This window comes from Danio rerio, chromosome 22 (assembly GCF_049306965.1).
Source record: "Danio rerio strain Tuebingen ecotype United States chromosome 22, GRCz12tu, whole genome shotgun sequence".
Taxonomy (NCBI): domain Eukaryota; kingdom Metazoa; phylum Chordata; class Actinopteri; order Cypriniformes; family Danionidae; genus Danio; species Danio rerio.
The window spans coordinates 19307407-19324685 of record NC_133197.1 but is presented as its reverse complement, the minus strand read 5'-3'; the positions used below and the strand labels follow the sequence as shown (position 1 = coordinate 19324685).

Sequence of the window (17279 nt, the reverse complement as noted above, 5' to 3'; positions counted from 1 at the left end):
AGCAGGTATAGAAAGCTGCACTTGCAGCGCTTCTCAACACCTTTATTCAGATGCAATGACATCTAAGACTTCTTGGGAAATTTTTGCACTCAAGTCTGCATCCACGCATCCTCCATTCTTGAGTTTTGTAATTGAACTTTGACAGTTATGATGACGTTACACAAGAACACAAGGATGCAAGAATGCTGAAGAACACATATTGAGAAACAGCCAATCTCTCCAGGACACCGGCCCTCCAGGACCGAGTTTGTACAGCCCTGGTTTATTGAAAAGGGTGTATTCTTAGCACTGGGCGTGTAAAGCATTTTAGTAAATGTGTTAAATATGCTATAGAAATTTGTTGTTGTGTTGCAAAAGCAGACAAGTTTCACAACTTCACAACAGATGTTTTCAATCCATGTCAAACCATGTGAACCTGTTAGAACTACAGTTAGGCTGGTGAACAAAAAAATGCTCAAGATTTCAATAAGTACTCAATATTTGAAGGCTTATGAATGTTCCGTAATACAGCTTGGTGTGCTGCATCTGAATATTAAATTCTCCCTTACAATTTACAGTAGTATATAAACAGTATGTGTACTGAGTTGTATGTCCAAATTTACAGTATTCTAAAAAGTTGAAGTAGAAGTACTAGGATGGCCTACTATTTCTGCCCGAATTATTTAGTGTACATCAGACGAACATTTTACTGTGCTCTTTGCTCTTGGTGCTGTTGGCTTCCACACTGCAAAGTTTCTAAACGGACCAAAAGAGCTAAAACAAGTCAGTCCTCACATTGTTTCACGGTTTATTTTGCAGAGTCCCGCTCAGCTGTCAGGGGGGTTGGTGGTTTGACAAAGTGCGCACGATGTGTCTAAAGAGCGAGGAGGGATGCGGTGGGGAGGGGTGAGAATGGTGCGCGACGTATTTGAGAACCGGGAGGGAGACGCGTGATTTCCGGGAGATTATCACTCGTTTGCTGGCATTCTGGAGTCTGCTGCATTCGTGGGAGACTCCTGAAACTTCCGGGAGACTTCCGATGTCTGTTAAATAAGCTCCCTCCCTACTCATAATTCTCTCTTCATATAGCCATATAAAACACTGTGATATAACCGGGCTCAGATCGTATCGCTTTCTCACTACAATCGATCCGCTCCAGAGTTTATTTTAATCGAGCCAAGACCACCTCATTCAAGCGATCTCAGAGCAATTGTTTTGGCGTGGATCCAAGCGCGATTGGTGGTTTCACATATGCCTAACTGGGTAAACCAGACAGGTTCTGAAACAAGAGTCTAGGTGTGAAAGCAGCTTGACTTCAACTGTACGTTTATTAAAGTATGGTGGCTCAGTGGTTAACATTGTTGCCTTACAGCAAGAGTATGCTGATTCGAGATTTGTGTGGAGTTTGCATTTTCTCCTGTTTGTGTGGGTTTCCTCCACAGTCTAAAGACATACGGTAAGTATAGAAGTCCTTTTGCAAATGTTGTATTTTTGATTAAATCTGTATTCCAAGGTTATTATAGTTAACGAAAACAAAAGAAAAAACAAAAACTAAACATTTAAATAATTGTCGTTAACTAAAATAAAAATAAAAACGAGTTTTTAAAAAAACTTGAACTAACTGAAACTGTATTGTGTACATACAAAACTAACTGAAACTAACTAACATTATAGCAAAACCTCCCTCGTTTTCATATTTGTAAATGTATGTAATACATAATCTTACTGTAAGCCATTTAGAAGTAATTATAATTCGTTGTATTATCGTTGTATCCGTGACGTCACCCATAGGTTTCTGAAGAACCCAAAAGAAGCTACCAGCAGTCGTGGCCAACCGTCGATATCCCCCCCAACAGGGGGATACCAAACAAGGGCAAAGAGTCGGAGCCTGAGCAGAGCTACAGACAGCTGCTAGCATTTTCTATGGAAGAAACCCTAATACTTCATTACCTGCGACTAGTTTGTGTTCTGACCACATGTGCTTGGCTGTATACTATATAAATAAAGTGCTTAGACTTTTAAAAACGCTGTTGTAATACATAATGAGCCACTAAACATTAGCCGCATTTCCATTATCGGGCCAGTGCGAGCCAGGGCTTTAATCGGGCCGGGGCGGGCCAATAGCCCGGGAGGTTGAGAAATGAGGCGGAAATCATGTCGCGTTTCCACTGTCAGGCTAAATGCTCACAGCGGGTCACGCAAACACCGCCCACAGAACGTCCCCCAATTAAACGTCACACAACCCGCCCACTCCAGCGGGAATGAGGCAGATAAAGCACACCAGAATCATCACGAAACGAAACCATTAAAATGAAGACAACCGAAACAAACAAATGACACGTTACTGTACAGCAGTACATGGAATGTCTATACGCACAGACCTGTGTATTTCCATTCATTACATTTGTTTACTCGCCGACCGACTGTTGGCATTGTGCATTGCTCTCGCCACTAACGGACCCATCACAGAGAGCGCATCCGTCCATAGTATAAAGCCACAGAAATTCTCCTTTATAACTCGATATAGCACGTCTTATTAAGTGTTTCCGGCACAAGAAGAGCGAGTAGCCTAATAAAATATAGCCATATTTGTTGCGCAAGCAGCTATTTACTGAAGCTCTTCAATTAAAGTTTAATTTATACATTTAACCACATCATATAAAAACAAACAGTTGTTTGAGAATATAGAACACATTTTGTGTGTGGGCTTTCCCCCAACGCGTTTAAAGCAGCGAGTGCTGCGCAGGACTGAGTGACAGAATAAAAGGTATAGGCTAGATTCTGCATTCACTCACCCAAATATTGCTCTGTTTGCGCGATTTGATTAATATCATCGTATCCAAATACTTTATAAATAATATGTCAAACCTTCTCCGGTGTTTATTGTTTTTAGAAAATATCTAAAATCTTTTTTTTCAGATAGGTCTTTGTAAAATGAAAGTTAGGCTATATGTGGCTTTAAAACAGTTTGATTTATGCATTATATAGGCTACCTACATTGTTATAGCTAGATTTAGTTTATTTTATATTGGTTTATATATTTAATGTGATTTTATATATATCCGATATTTGTAATTCTTTAAATTATATTTCAATATAGCTTAGGCTTTTTTATCAAGAAATGACACTATATTGTTTAAAGTCTACGAAAGTGGGCACGTAATTTGATAAGTTTTATGTCTTTCTGTTGTATTTATATTGTGTATTATCTCAATATCTGCCCACTTGCGGCATAACAGAGCTGTGAAGGGAGCGCTCTTGCCCGGTCTCACACACAAATACAGGCATTTAAACGCGGACAAACACACCTTTTAAACTTGACAAAAACTCTCGAAAACCTTATTGTCTGCTGTGTTTTTAATATGGTGTGATGATTATTATGCGCTATTGAAACATAAAGGAGGACGCAGCAAAGAACGTCACTATAAATTAAAACTACTTTATTATTTTATGCAGCAGCCTTACATTTAAAAGGGAAACATAAGGGTAATCATACGCAAAAAGACCACAGACTATAAGGCTAGATGTTTTCTTTGCCTTATTTATTTATTTGTTTGGCGCATGTACTCATGTGCGATCAGAAAACTGCCCGCCTCTCCTTTCACTCCGCCCCGAAGCCCCAGCTGGCCCTCTATGGCCCAAGGTATTTGGCGGGCCGAAAAAGGCCGGCCGCTGGCCCCAAGAAAGCCCCGCTTTGGCCCGATTAAGCCCCGGAAGTGACAGTGGAAACGCCACTGGCCTTGGCTTGCACTGGCTCGCTCGCTTTAGGCGCGATAGTGGAAACGCGGCTATAGTTCTTATGATGTTTTTCTACAGGAGGAAACCCCGAATTACTTCCAAACACTTCAAATATTATCTGTGTTAGTAAATGCAAGGCTATTGATAAAATCCAGGCATAACACTGTATGACAACATTTCAGATGACTGTTCCAGAGCCTACAGCTAATAAATCTGTTTGATTCTGGAGTGCATTACAAGTCTTAAGAAAATTATAAATGATCTTAAATAAAACAAATACTTTTATAGAGATGGTATTTAAGTATCTAATTTCCCTCACCTGGAAAATGGAGGACATAGGAATGGTTCGTGAGCACAATTAAGTGCACACAGCATGCCATATCATCTGATAAATGTAAAAAAATATTCTAAAAGGCAACTGACTGTGTAAAGCCACGCCCTTGATTATGCAAACTGGATATAACCTAATATAAAGGAAACAGATGAGTTATAAAAAAAATCACACCCTTCACAGTTGTCATGAAGGGTAATATTAGCTTTATTAGCCAAAATCGTTCTTTGTACCAGGCTGTAAACACCTTTATTTCTGCTGTAAAGTTGGCCATTTTAAACAGCCCATATTATACATGAAATAGGGTCATATCTTGGTTGCAAGGGTCTCCAACAACAGTGTAATATGCATGCAAGGTCAAAAAACACTTTTATGGTCTTATAATCTGCATTCATTTTTACCTAATTATTTCAGTGACTCCCATATGAATCGTCCAGTGATTCATTTGTTCCCAAACCCCTCCTTAGCGCGAAGCTAATCTGCGCTGATTGGACCGATGACAGTCTGTTGCGATTGGTCGACTGCCTTCAGTCAGAGAGTGAAATGCACACAAACACACATATTGCCCTCGTCCTTGCGCGCGCACACACACACACACAAACACACACACACACCTCCGGACGACAACGCTCCCGCTTCCGCCCGCACCTGCCAGTTTTTAGCCTGAACCCGACCGCTCCCGCTTATATTAAGAATTTGTTGTCCCGGTGCCCGACCCGCCCCGTTTTCTGCCCGCCGCGCCCGATCCCGCTAAAGAGCGGGGGGAGAACATAACCGAAAATCACCCAGCTAAACAGTCCAGACAGCCAAGCTTGCTGTATAAGCACACACACAAGTACCAAGCACACACACAGGCAAAGCTCTCTCTCTCTCTCTCTCTCTCTCTCATTCGCATAGCAATATCCGTGATATTGCTAGACAGCCCGCTCCCATCCCAAATTAAACCCGTTACCGACCGCTCCCGCGATTTATTCGGAAATTTATTCCCGCGCCGCAGAAATCTGGTCGTGTCCCGCGGCGGAAATGCAGACCTCTACCACGGAGCTCCGTAAACAAAGCAGCACGCGTCGCGTTTTTAACGTGGCTTTGCACGCGATAAGAGAATATAGCCAGTTATCCTGATACAGTACACGCGGTTACAAGTAACAAATCACAACTACATACATTTGCAAGCTAGAGTAAACGAGGCAACAACTTTAATCACACGTACTTACACTTGAGAAATGGCGGAAGAAACCCATCCTGACGTCCATCAGTAAGTTACTCTTTACTGATCCTTCCTTTAACAAACGCCAATGAAGTATTCTTTGTAGCATGTAGTTTGCAGAAGTTTCCAACTGCTTGGTTATTATGCTGAGGTTTCATCTTTGGGTAGAGAGTCGATAATATCCATCTGCAGTGTGACCGACAATCAATCGACCGGCATGTTTGTGTGCATGTGTTTGTGGGTGTGTGTGTATGTGTCTGCGTTTCTGCGTCAGAGGGCGGGGCCTCAGGTTTGAAATCTCCCGGGTTTGCGCGTGCACGTGAATAACTTGGTTTCGTTCGTATGTCATGGCGAAACACCTAATGACTCGGTATCAAGGCGACTCGTTTGAAGCACTATGAGTCGACTCTTTTATAGATGAATCAACCGTTTTAAACACTGTACACTAACAGATTTAAGCCTTAGATGGATACTTCACTTTACTTAGAGCTGTGTTACACACTACATGGAGAGGAATTTTCAAAAACCCATAATATGGGCTCTTTAACAGTGGGCTCAAAAGAAAATTTGTTTCTTATAGAGCCAGGACTAGCGGAATTTCGAGGAATTGCAATTTCAGTTACTTCCGTATTTGCTTCACGAGGGAGAGATGGAGGTTGACGCACAACCCATGTAAAAGCAACCTGACACCTCCCACTAGTAGGCGAAATGCGCCGATCCTTGCGTCTTCACGTAAAATCACATACGATTTTCAGAGGCAAAATCATAGCTCCTTTTTACATTGCTTGAAGATTTATGTCAGCCGCAAAAAACACACATTTCGTCTCTTAATATTTATCAAGATATAGAATGTTGAGATCTGGAGGCTGTTTTGAAAGTTTTTTGATACAATAAGCAGCTTCAAAAAGGTAGGACTTGAGTATTATTATTTTTAATGGTTAATTTTGAAAATGAAGAGATTGTGAGTTGCATGTTGTTGTCATCCAAGTAATTCTATATGAAATAACACACAGCGTTGACTAAATGTTTATTATAAGTAAACATAAATGTAACATTGCATTAGACCTTAGATATATATATATATATATATATATATATATATATATATATATATATATATATATATATATATATATATATATATATATTTTGGTTGTACGATACATTGCACCAAAATTTATTGCGGTAAACAATATTACTTTAAGACATTCATTTCATGCCACTCATTACATAATGCCAGAATGACAATATAATATCATCGCAATACAAGAACTAACTTACAAACAACACAATTTATTCTTGAGAATATTTTCTTAAAAATCTTAAATAAATATTAATAAATGTTAACAAAAAGGTAAAAAGTAACAGAGGCTGCAAAATCTGCTACCAGATTTATTTTCAGTTGTCAGGCACACACATTAAAAATATACCAAGTAATCCAGAGTAAAGAGTAGACTATGTTTTTTAAACCATTCGGACACTGACACATCCAGTAGAGATAGAGATGTTGCACAATCAGCTAACATTTTAAAGATATTCCTTTTTATGTATTTGTTTTTTATGTACAGGGGATACAATAATCGCCTAAACCAATCTAAACATTTATTTATTTATTTATTTATTTTTACTTATAGAGTTTAGTTCTTGTAACAGTCACTCAAGCCTGGTGATGCAGATAGGCCTACACTGTAAAAACACACAACTCAATTGACTAACCAGTAATATGTGAAGAACAAACAATGCTTCCCTCTAGTGGATAGTTTAGGAAATTGTACCAATTTTAGATTCGCATCAACCAAATTGATTGAGGTCATGTCCACATTTTGTGCGATATGTCGATATATTGATTTTTGTGACAGACCTACTGTACATTGCATTTAAAAATTACACAAATTTTAAGTTTACCGTGTGTAGTTTATTATTATTAACCTAAAATTATGTTTACTATTTTTGCTTATATTAATGTGTTGTATGAAAAACTGAATAAAGTTTAGGTTGAATAATAAAATTATGTTAGTACAAATACATTAAAGTATAAGTCTAGTCTTTAAATACCACATGGATTTCTATTTGTATACATTTCAGGATTGTTTCAATATTTTATTAATAAAACATTATAATACAATCTATGCATCTAGTCTCAATTAGAAACTATTTTTCTTGTTTTAATCTGTTAATGTAAGTTTGATGTGAAAAGTAACCGATCTAAACATTTATTTATTTATTTATTTATTTATTTTTTACTTATAGAGTTTAGTTATTGTTACAGTCAATTATGCCTGGCGATGCAGATAGGCCTAAACTGACAACACACAACTCATTTGACTAACCAGTGATATGTGAAGAACAAACAATACTTCCCTCTGGTGGATAGTTTAGGGAATTGTACCAATTTTAGATTCTTTATACAGTACGAGTAATACCTTGAGACTTGAAGATTAACAAATGAACTGAATTAAGATGACTTTAGAAATGTACGTACAGTAGATGATATACTGTCATGGTTGTCAAAGAGGACAGTTCTTCTACTTCTTCATGGACATATCTCCATGCAATTTAGTACACTTCAAAATAGGCCAATGCAAAATGCCATCTCTCTCTTGCACAATTCTGATTAACCTTGTGTTCCAACATCATATTTTGCTAGCACTGATGACGTTGTGCATTACTCTTACATGCAATAATGCAATATAGGCAAACCCGAAGTTGAAGTATGTAAATCCATTTGAAGTATGTGACCAATAGGTCTGTCACAATAATCAATATATCAACTTATTGCTCATCACACGGACATGACCTTAATCATTTTTGGTGATGCAATGTATATCGCCCATACATAAAAAACAGTACTAGCAACATTTTAGCTGATTGTGCAACATCTCTATCGGAGGTGTCAGTATGTTAAAAAAACACTATAGTATTTACTATAAATTACTATAGTATATTTTCATGATGGTGCCTGACAACTAAAAATAGATCTGGTAGCAGATATTGCAGCCTCTGTTACTTTTTACGTTGCATTTTTGTTATTATTTTTGCATTTGTATTATTATTTATTTATTTAGGATATGCGTTTTCCCATTCTGATGCCAACACTTAATTATTATATTGTTAAAATGACTATAATTGAATTAAATATTCTTAGGAATTAAATATTATGTGTTGTTGTTATGTATGTTATATATATATATATATATATATATATATATATATATATATATATATATATATATATATATATATATATATATATTCTCATTCTGGCATTGTGGAATGAGTGGAATAAAATGGTCTCAAAATGACTATAATATCTTTTCTTGCAATATATTTTGGTGCACTATATCGTACAACAAACAATAGATAACATGACAGGCCTAGTGACCAAGCTACTGGTGTTGTCTTACCTTTAAATTTTTGCATGATTGTTTGTTACTGTCTGATTAAGAGCCTTACAACTATCATCTTGTTCATGATGTAACCTACAAGTATTTTTAGGAGGATACATCAACTCATTAATAACTGGGCACTTGTGCACACCTATGAAACTGAGTAGATCGATATTTATTTATTTGATTACTTTAACCTTCCTCTCTTGTTCGTGTCAAAACTGACCCATTTACAACTTAAAACACTAATACATATTGGGTTTAACATCTGTTTGCCTCAAGGCCTTATGATATCCTCCCCACTATGCACTTGAACATTTAAAAGTAATGATCACCTCTTTTATTGAATTGTGAGTTCACCAGATCTCACTCACTCACATATTTCAGACTAAACAATGTCTTTTACAGGTACACATCTCTTTTCCGCGCTTTTGTGCGAATCCTCCAGCCTGATCTCACAAGGAAATAACTATTTTTACGTTTTGTCAGTTAAGTGGCTAATTTGTACGATTTTCATCTTTACCGTTATCATCTCACTCAAAAATGACCAAAGTATAACCAGTGCTAGTTCTTTGCCCATGCTCACCATCTATACCCTCAATCACTATTCCCTACATCACTATACTAATATAGTCCAATTAAAGGACTGAATAAAAAAATTTGAGCACTCAATGCACAGGAAAGTATACCCTTTTGTTTGTGCTTTGCTGGTTGGTCAATCATTCAAATGGATTAAAATGTCAGGTTCTTTGGTCAGACCCTGTGATAGTTATTTTAGCGAGCTGTCTATTAGTAACAAAACAAAGTATTTTGATTTCTTTCATATATTGTTCATTTTGTAATACATTTTCAATGCCTATTTTTTTTTTAGCTGCAATTATTTTATGTCGGATTCTATAAATTAATTTTAAACACTACTTTAAGGCATTGTTCACTGCTAAAGAATGTTGAATAAAAATTTGGGGATGAAAAAATTGTTTTTGTGTTAATTTAAGAGCAGTTAAAACAGACCAGTCAATTTTGACCGGGAACACTGAAGTAAGGGGCGGGATGTGAACAAGACATGAGGGTTAAACAAAGGTCTAGTAAACATTTTTGCTATACTTTGGTTAATGATATGGATTTACCATAGATGTTTTACCAAATACCATTCTGTAGAGTGTAGACTCAATCTTGCTAATCTGAATTTAGAATGATTTAAAATGCTATATCATGATTGTTATCACTGTAGTTATCATACTTGTTGTGAGCATGCCTATGTTTTGTTTCTTTCAGTCCATTTAAGTGTTAGCTGCATGAAATTAAAGGTGTTATCACAATCTCAGTACAGTATTTTGCTTTCTGGAAATGATAGGTAACAAAGTTTCCTGAACGTTAAAAAATGCAGCTATAACATGTTTACTCTGGTAAAAAGTAGCAACACTGTAGTTAAGCTGGCTTTTTGTGTTGTTTGAGCAGGCTTAAAAACTGGAACATTTCTAGGGATATCTCTAGTAGTTCATCTCTATGGTGAAATGTGCATATCTAAGAGTTTCACAATTTTCATAATTTTTTTCAGTAGTCTGATAAATGTTTAAGCAGTAGTTTTGAAGACCCCCCCCTGTCCCCCCTTATGTAGACTATGCTCAGATAATGCTAATTTAAGCAGTTGTCGATATTACGATCAAGTACTGTGAACTGGTGTGAACTGACTTTAAACATGCACCCCAATCTAAATTGTTATCATAAATGGTTGTGACAAAGAGGACAGTTCAACTGATTGATGCTTGCCATATGATACTTTTATTGAAGAATTCATAGAAGAATTCAAGAAAAACATTTCATTTGTTTTTATTTTCGCTAGACATTTCCAATTATGCTGCGGATCCATGGAACATATGCAGAAATCTTGGTATACACATTAGGAAGCAAACGTGAATTACAGAGATAACGGTCTCTAAAAATTGTGATTCCAACAGCAGTGTTTCCACAAACCAAAGGACCTCCTCCGTCACCCTGTTAAGCAACACAGATCATCATGTCACTAGTGAAACATGTTCATACATTATGATACATTTTCATAAACTTTTTTTGTATACGTACATTGCAGGATCCACCATGACCAAAAGCACAGATCATCATCGAGGGCACATAATGATATCCCCATCTGAGTTTACACTCTGCATCATTCACTATAGCTGTCTTTGCCTCCAATAGAAGGTCACTCACTGGGCCATCAGTCCACAGTCTTCCCCAACCAGCAACACTACAGAGAGTATCTGCTTTAAAACGTTCTCCATTCTTTGGTAATGATATTGGTCTTATCTTGTTGTTCAGTGGGACTTTTCTCTTTAGCTGTAATTTAAAAACACATTTATTAGCAATAAAAAAGATTAGATTAAACTGATTATACTGCTGTTTTAGCCCCAAAGGCCAGGGTGAATAAAAAAAAACTCAGAAGTTAAAACACAAATTTAAAAATTTGTATCACAGTTTCCTCATCAGATATTATTTTGAACAAAGGTTATACAGGTTTGTACCTTTAAAAGCATGATGTCATTCTCAAAAGTTTTAGAATTAAACTCTGGATGCGTAATGTGGCACATCACTTTAAAGTGCTTGGAATGTTGACATTTTCTCAAATCATGGGCACCGACCACAACCGTCAAAGCCTTTCGATTGCTGTTGAAAAAGTGTATTGGAAATGTGTAATATGTCATTCAAGAGTCTTTCGTCAAAAATGTACAAGAAACAAAACTCTTACTGGTGCCAGCACTGTGCAGCCGTCAAGACAAACCGGTCCGAAATGAGGAATCCGGCACAGATATTTTGACCGAACAGTTGAACAGAAACCATGTAAGGTCTGGAGTGAGGTTTTGCCTCCTGGCCATCTACTATACTCACATGAGCTGAAAGAAATGGTGTTGTTGGTCAAAGTACTCAACACTTGTCAATTTTAAAATGCTCTTATTTTTAAATCTGTAAATCGTGTTGTATAGTCAGTCTCACCAGTGAAGGTCAGGTGTGGCACCAGAGAAACCAGCAGGAGCAGAGAAATGATGATAATGGTCATGATGACGACTATCAGTGAACTTACAATGACAAAACACTGTTTAAATATACATTAAAGCTGGGAGGGGACAATAAAATCTGACCGGAGTGACTCCTGTTTGACTTTTTTCACAGCTTGTTGTGTCAGTAACACTGATAGTATTAAGATATTGTTTGTGTTATTCCTTTCACCATCTATTAAACAGGTTATGTACAAAACATACTGTAAGATATGTTTATTTTTTCTTTCCACACAGTCAGCGGATGGACTGGAAAAGTTGTTGGGTCTTCATAAAATGGAGTGGCCAAAATAGTGTCTGAAAAATAAATGGGATTTACACCACAACCTTTTTTTTTTTTTGTTAACTTACAAAATACAATTTACTATTTTTATTTTCTTATAATTATAGATATTAAGTGAAAGAATGGGCTTTGTGACCAAACTCGGGTTCCCCTTCATGAGAACTCTGAAGAGTAAGAAAATGGGTCAATGAATGCTAAATTAATTGGCAGAGCTCGGCTCTGCAGGTGCCAGTGATTAATCATTAATAGAGTATGTCAGCTGGAGCTTGTGAAGCGAGCATTCAGAGCCTCACACTAGAGACTGAATTCCTGCCAGTGCGTTCAACGACGCGTACAGCGGCAGTCGAACTGGGCTCCTTTCTCATCCCCTGGACGTCTCCCTGGTAGCTAAAAGACCAATTTTCACTAAAATAGCAGATCCTAAGAGAGCAACAAGGTTAAGAAATGTGTCTTTTTCAAGATGCTGTTCCGACTGTGTGTATCTGGATGCAGTGGTTGTTATCTCAGGATGATGAGCACGGGTACTGCATCACAGGTCTGGGGGTACAGCATGTTGATGCGGTTCCTGTGGAAAGCTCATGCTTTTACTCTGAGAGCATGGCTATTGTGCAGCTGAGATTGCGGCTTTCAAGCCATCTCCGTTGCTCCCCGTGAAAGATGTTAGCATGTGGGCAGATCTTAGGAACAAAGTGGAGGTTTATTCATCGCCTCCAGGCCCGCAGACCCTCCGCTGTTCCACAGCATGCCCTATCCAAGCTTCGATTGGTTGTGTCGGTTCATCTCCCGGGATACCACACCTTCACTTGATGACACCAGAGATCAGATGCCCATCGCGACATCAGAGAGCAAGCTGTCAGACCTTCACCTCCCTTGATGGTGAGGTGGCCAGTGGGTACGAATCTTTCCTCTGGTGGTTGGTGCCGCCACCTGGAGGGGTAAGCTGAGATCTCCCTTCAAGGCCAGAGCCCACACCGCTGCAGAACATGCCGCTTCTGTTCTACAAAACAACACCACAGGGCTGTGCTGCACAAGGGCAGTTTGTTTTTTTTTACCAGGCTTAATCGTAAGCTCTGTACGGTGGTTGATGATGCTCTCATGACCTTCAAGTCGGCTGCCTATGTCCTGGGGAAGACAATGGCCAGACAGTTTTTCGGAAATGTCACCCTTGGCTTACCCTGATAGATATGTGCCACGCTGACAAAGTGCACTATCTTGGCACGCCCATATACTAGACAGACCTACTCTGAAACAATGTTAGTAATGATCACCTCTTTTATTGAATTGTGAGTTCACCAGAACTCACTCACTCGCATATTTCAGACTAAACAATGTCTTTTACAGGTACACATCTCTTTTCCGCGCTTTTGTGCGAATCCTCCAGCCTGATCTCACAAGGAAATAACTATTTTTACGTTTTGTCAGTTAAGTAGCTAATTTGCACGATTTTCATCTTTACCGTTATCATCTCACTCAAAAATGACCAAAGTATAACCAGTGCTAGTTCTTTGCCCATGCTCACCATCTATACCCTCAGTCACTATTCCCTATACTAATATAGTCCAATTGAAGGACTAAATAAAAAAATTTGAGCACTCAATGCACAGGAAAGTATACCCTTTTGTCTGTGCTTTGCTGGTTGGTCAATCATTCAGGGCTGCGTTTCCCAAAAGCATTGTAAGCCTAAGAAGTTCGTAGAAATGATCGTACGACTGATCTTAATATTACGGTCTGTTTCCCAAAAGCATCGTAACTTAAGTAGCACTTGAAAATCTTAGTGGATCTACGAGTGCTCTGGAGTAATCGTAAAGCCTTAAGTGCATCGTAAGGAGACAGGGTTATGAGGGCACCTGCTGGACAACCGGCAAATTGCACCTACAATTTACTTCTCTTCAAAGTCATTATTCATTTTATTTGTACGTATATCTCTATTCATTTATATTTTCTACACATTACACAATTCAATATACAAATAATAATGAAAAAAAAAAATAGCATAATAAATGTTAGAATGAAAAAAAAAATTACACTGTTGTATATGGACATTTCGAGGGTAGTAGGCTATATTTTTGTCCTATTAGCAAATGCACATCAGGTGGGGATAATTAGGCTAAACTTTTCAAAAATAAATGTAAGAGCTTATTTATTTATTTATTTATTTACTTATTTATTTATTTTGATGTGAGATAAGCAATTTTTGATAAAGAAATTGATAAATAATTCTACTTAATTAAGGTTTCATATAAATATCGAAAATGATGCTGATGTCGTTTCCGGCAAGGACTGTTAGAATTAGTTTTATGCGAGATTGGAGCAAGACAGTGTTTTTACAGTACGACATTTCCAGTTAATTTATGTTTTTAAACTGGCTCAAAAATATATTTTTTTTATGTTATTCGAGTTGAATATACATTCACACAAGTAGAAGAAGAATTATATGGATTGCTATAACATGTGCAACAATAACGAGCCATTCTATAGCGTGACATTTCAGCACTTAACAAACGGATAGCGACTCCTAAGTTGCACTTAAAGCTGGGCTACGTGCAATTGTGTTAAGTGCATTTTTGGGAAACGCACGTGAAACAATAACGAACGTTCGCAAAATGACTCGTAGAAAACGCTCTTAAGTGCTAAGATCAATCGTTATCGGGAAACGCAGCCCAGATGGATTAAAATGTCAGGTTCTTTGGTCAGACCCTGTGATAGTTATTTTAGCGAGCTGTCTATTATTAACAAAACAAAGTATTTTGATTTCTTTCATATAATGTTCATTTTGTATTACATTTTCAACGGCTGTTTTTTTTTGCTGCAGTTATTTTATGTCGGATTCTATAAATTAATTTTAAACACTACTTTAAGGCATTGTTCACAGCTAAAGAATGTTGAATAAAAATTTAGGGATGAAAAAATTGTTTTTGTGTTAATTTAAGAGCAGTTAAAACAGACCAGTCAATTTTGACAGGGAACACTGAAGTAAGGGGCGGGGTGTGAACAAGATATGAGGGTTAAACAAAAGTATAACTAAAATTGTGTTTCTGTGTTAACATTTTTGCTATCCTTTGGTAAATGATATGGATTTAACATAGTTGTTTTACCAAATACCATACCGTAGAGCGTAGACTCACTCTTACTAATCTGCATTTAGAATGATGATATTTTGATGGTTATCGCTGTAGTTATTGTACTTGTTGTGAGCATGCCTATGTCTTGTTTCTTTCAGTCCATTTAAATGTTAGCTGTATGAAATTGAAGGTGTTATGAAGATCTCAGTACAGTATTTTGCTTTCTGGAAATGATAGGTAACAAAGTTTCCTGAATGTTAAAAAATGCAGCTATAACATGTTAAGTAGCAACACTGTAGTTAAGCTGGGCTTTTTGTGTTGTTTTGAGCAGGCTTAAAAACTGGAACATTTTTAGGAAAATCTCCAGTTATGGTGAAATGTGCATATCTAAGAGTTTCACAATTTCATTATTTTTTTCAGTAGTCTGATAAATGTTTAAGCAGTAGTTTTGAAGATCCCCCTTTTATGTAGACTATGTTCAGATAATGCTAATTTTAAGAAGTTGTCGATATTATGATCAAGTACTGTAAACTGGTGTGGACTGACTTTAAACATGCACCCCAATCTAAATTGTTATAATAAATGGTTGTGACAAAGAGGACAGTTCAACTGATGGATGCTTGCCATACATTTATTAAAGAATTTACAGAAGAATTCAAGAAAAACATTTCATCCGTTTTTATTTTCATGGAGTCGCTAGACATTTCCAATTATGCTGCGGATCCATGGAAGATATACTGAAATCTTAGTATACACATTAGGAAGCAAACGTGAATTACAGAGATAATGGTCTCTGAAAATTGTGACCCCAACAGCAGTGTTATTACAAACCAAAGGACCTCCTCCATCACCCTGTTAAGCAACACAGATAAACATGTCACTAGTAAAACATGTTCATACATTTTGATACATTTTTATTAACTTTTTTATACGTACATTGCAGGATCCACCATGACCAAAAGCACAGATCATCATTGAGGGCACATAATGAGATCCCCATCTGAGTTTACACTCTGCATCATTCACTATAGCTGTCTTTGCCTCCAATAGAAGGTCACTCACTGGGCCTTTAGTCCACAGTCTTCCCCAACCAGCAACACTACAGAGAGTATCTGCTTTAAAACTTTCTCCATTCTTTGGTAATGATATTGGTCTTATCTTGTTGTTCAGTGGGACTTTTTCCTTTAGCTGTAATTTAAAAACACATTTATTAGCAATGAACAAATTGAGATTAAACTGATTTTAGTGCTGTTTTAGCCCCGAAGGACAGGGTGAATTAAAAGAATTTCAGATGTTAAAACATGAATTTTGAAATTTGTGCCACCGTTTCCTCATCAGTTCATTATTTTGAACAAAGGTTATACAGGAGGGTACCTTTAAAAGCATGATGTCATTCTCAAACGTTTTAGAATTGAAGTTTGGATGCGTAATGTGGTTCTTCACTATAAAGTTCTTGGAATGTTGACGTTTTCTCAAATCATGGGCACCGACCACAACAGTCAAATCCTGATTCCTGATGAAAGAGTGCATTGGAAATATGTATTAAGTCATTCAAAAGTCTTTGGTTAAAATGCTTTGTCAATAAACATTGCTGTTCACAAGAAACAAAACTCTTACTGGTGCCAGCACTGTGCAGCCGTCAAGACAAACCGGTCGGAAATGAGGAATCCGGCACAAATATTTTGATCGAACTGTTGAACAGAAACCATGTAAGGTCTGGAGTGAGGTTTTGCCTCCTGGCCATCTACTATGCCCACATGAGCTGAAAGAAATTGTGTCAAATTACTCAGCACATGTCAATTTTATAATGCTCTTATTTATAAATCTGTAAATCGTGTTGTATAGTCAGTCTCACCAGTGAAGGTCAGGTTTGGCACCAGAGAAACCAGCAGGAGCAGAGAGATGATGATGATGGTCATGATGAAGACTATCAGTGAGCTTACAATGACAAAACGCTTTATAAATATACACTAAAGATGGGAGGAGACACTAGCGAGTCTTTTTGTGACTTTTTTTTTTACAGCTTGTTTTGTCAGTAACATGTAGTATAAAGACATTGTTTGTGTTATTCCTTGTCCATCTAATTAATAGGTTATCTACAAAACATACTGTAAGGTATGCTTTTTTTCTCTTTCCAGTCAACAGATAGGCTGGAAATGTTCAAGTGGTTGGGCCTTCATAAAATGGAGTGGGCAAAATAGTGTATGAAAAATAAATGTGATTCACACCACAACCTTTTTTTT

The 17279-nt window shown here is 37.2% G+C and overlaps 2 protein-coding genes across 2 annotated transcripts; both read right to left on the bottom strand.

Moving 5' to 3' along the window:
- Window positions 1-10401: 10401 nt before the first annotated feature.
- LOC110439063 (cathepsin G-like) lies at window positions 10402-13946 on the bottom strand. The gene is made up of 5 exons (XM_021473473.3): window positions 11630-13946; window positions 11385-11529; window positions 11161-11302; window positions 10724-10975; window positions 10402-10636 (listed from the first exon to the last, which is right to left on the bottom strand). The coding sequence occupies exons 1-5, from the start codon at window positions 11691-11693 to the stop codon at window positions 10481-10483; spliced, it is 759 nt and encodes a 252-aa protein (XP_021329148.2). The 5' UTR covers window positions 11694-13946; the 3' UTR covers window positions 10402-10480.
- A 1705-nt stretch (window positions 13947-15651) lies between these two features.
- LOC110439065 (duodenase-1-like) lies at window positions 15652-17041 on the bottom strand. Its single transcript, XM_021473476.3, has 5 exons — window positions 16892-17041; window positions 16654-16798; window positions 16411-16549; window positions 15973-16224; window positions 15652-15888 (listed from the first exon to the last, which is right to left on the bottom strand). The coding sequence occupies exons 1-5, from the start codon at window positions 16953-16955 to the stop codon at window positions 15733-15735; spliced, it is 756 nt and encodes a 251-aa protein (XP_021329151.1). The 5' UTR covers window positions 16956-17041; the 3' UTR covers window positions 15652-15732.
- Window positions 17042-17279: the final 238 nt, after the last annotated feature.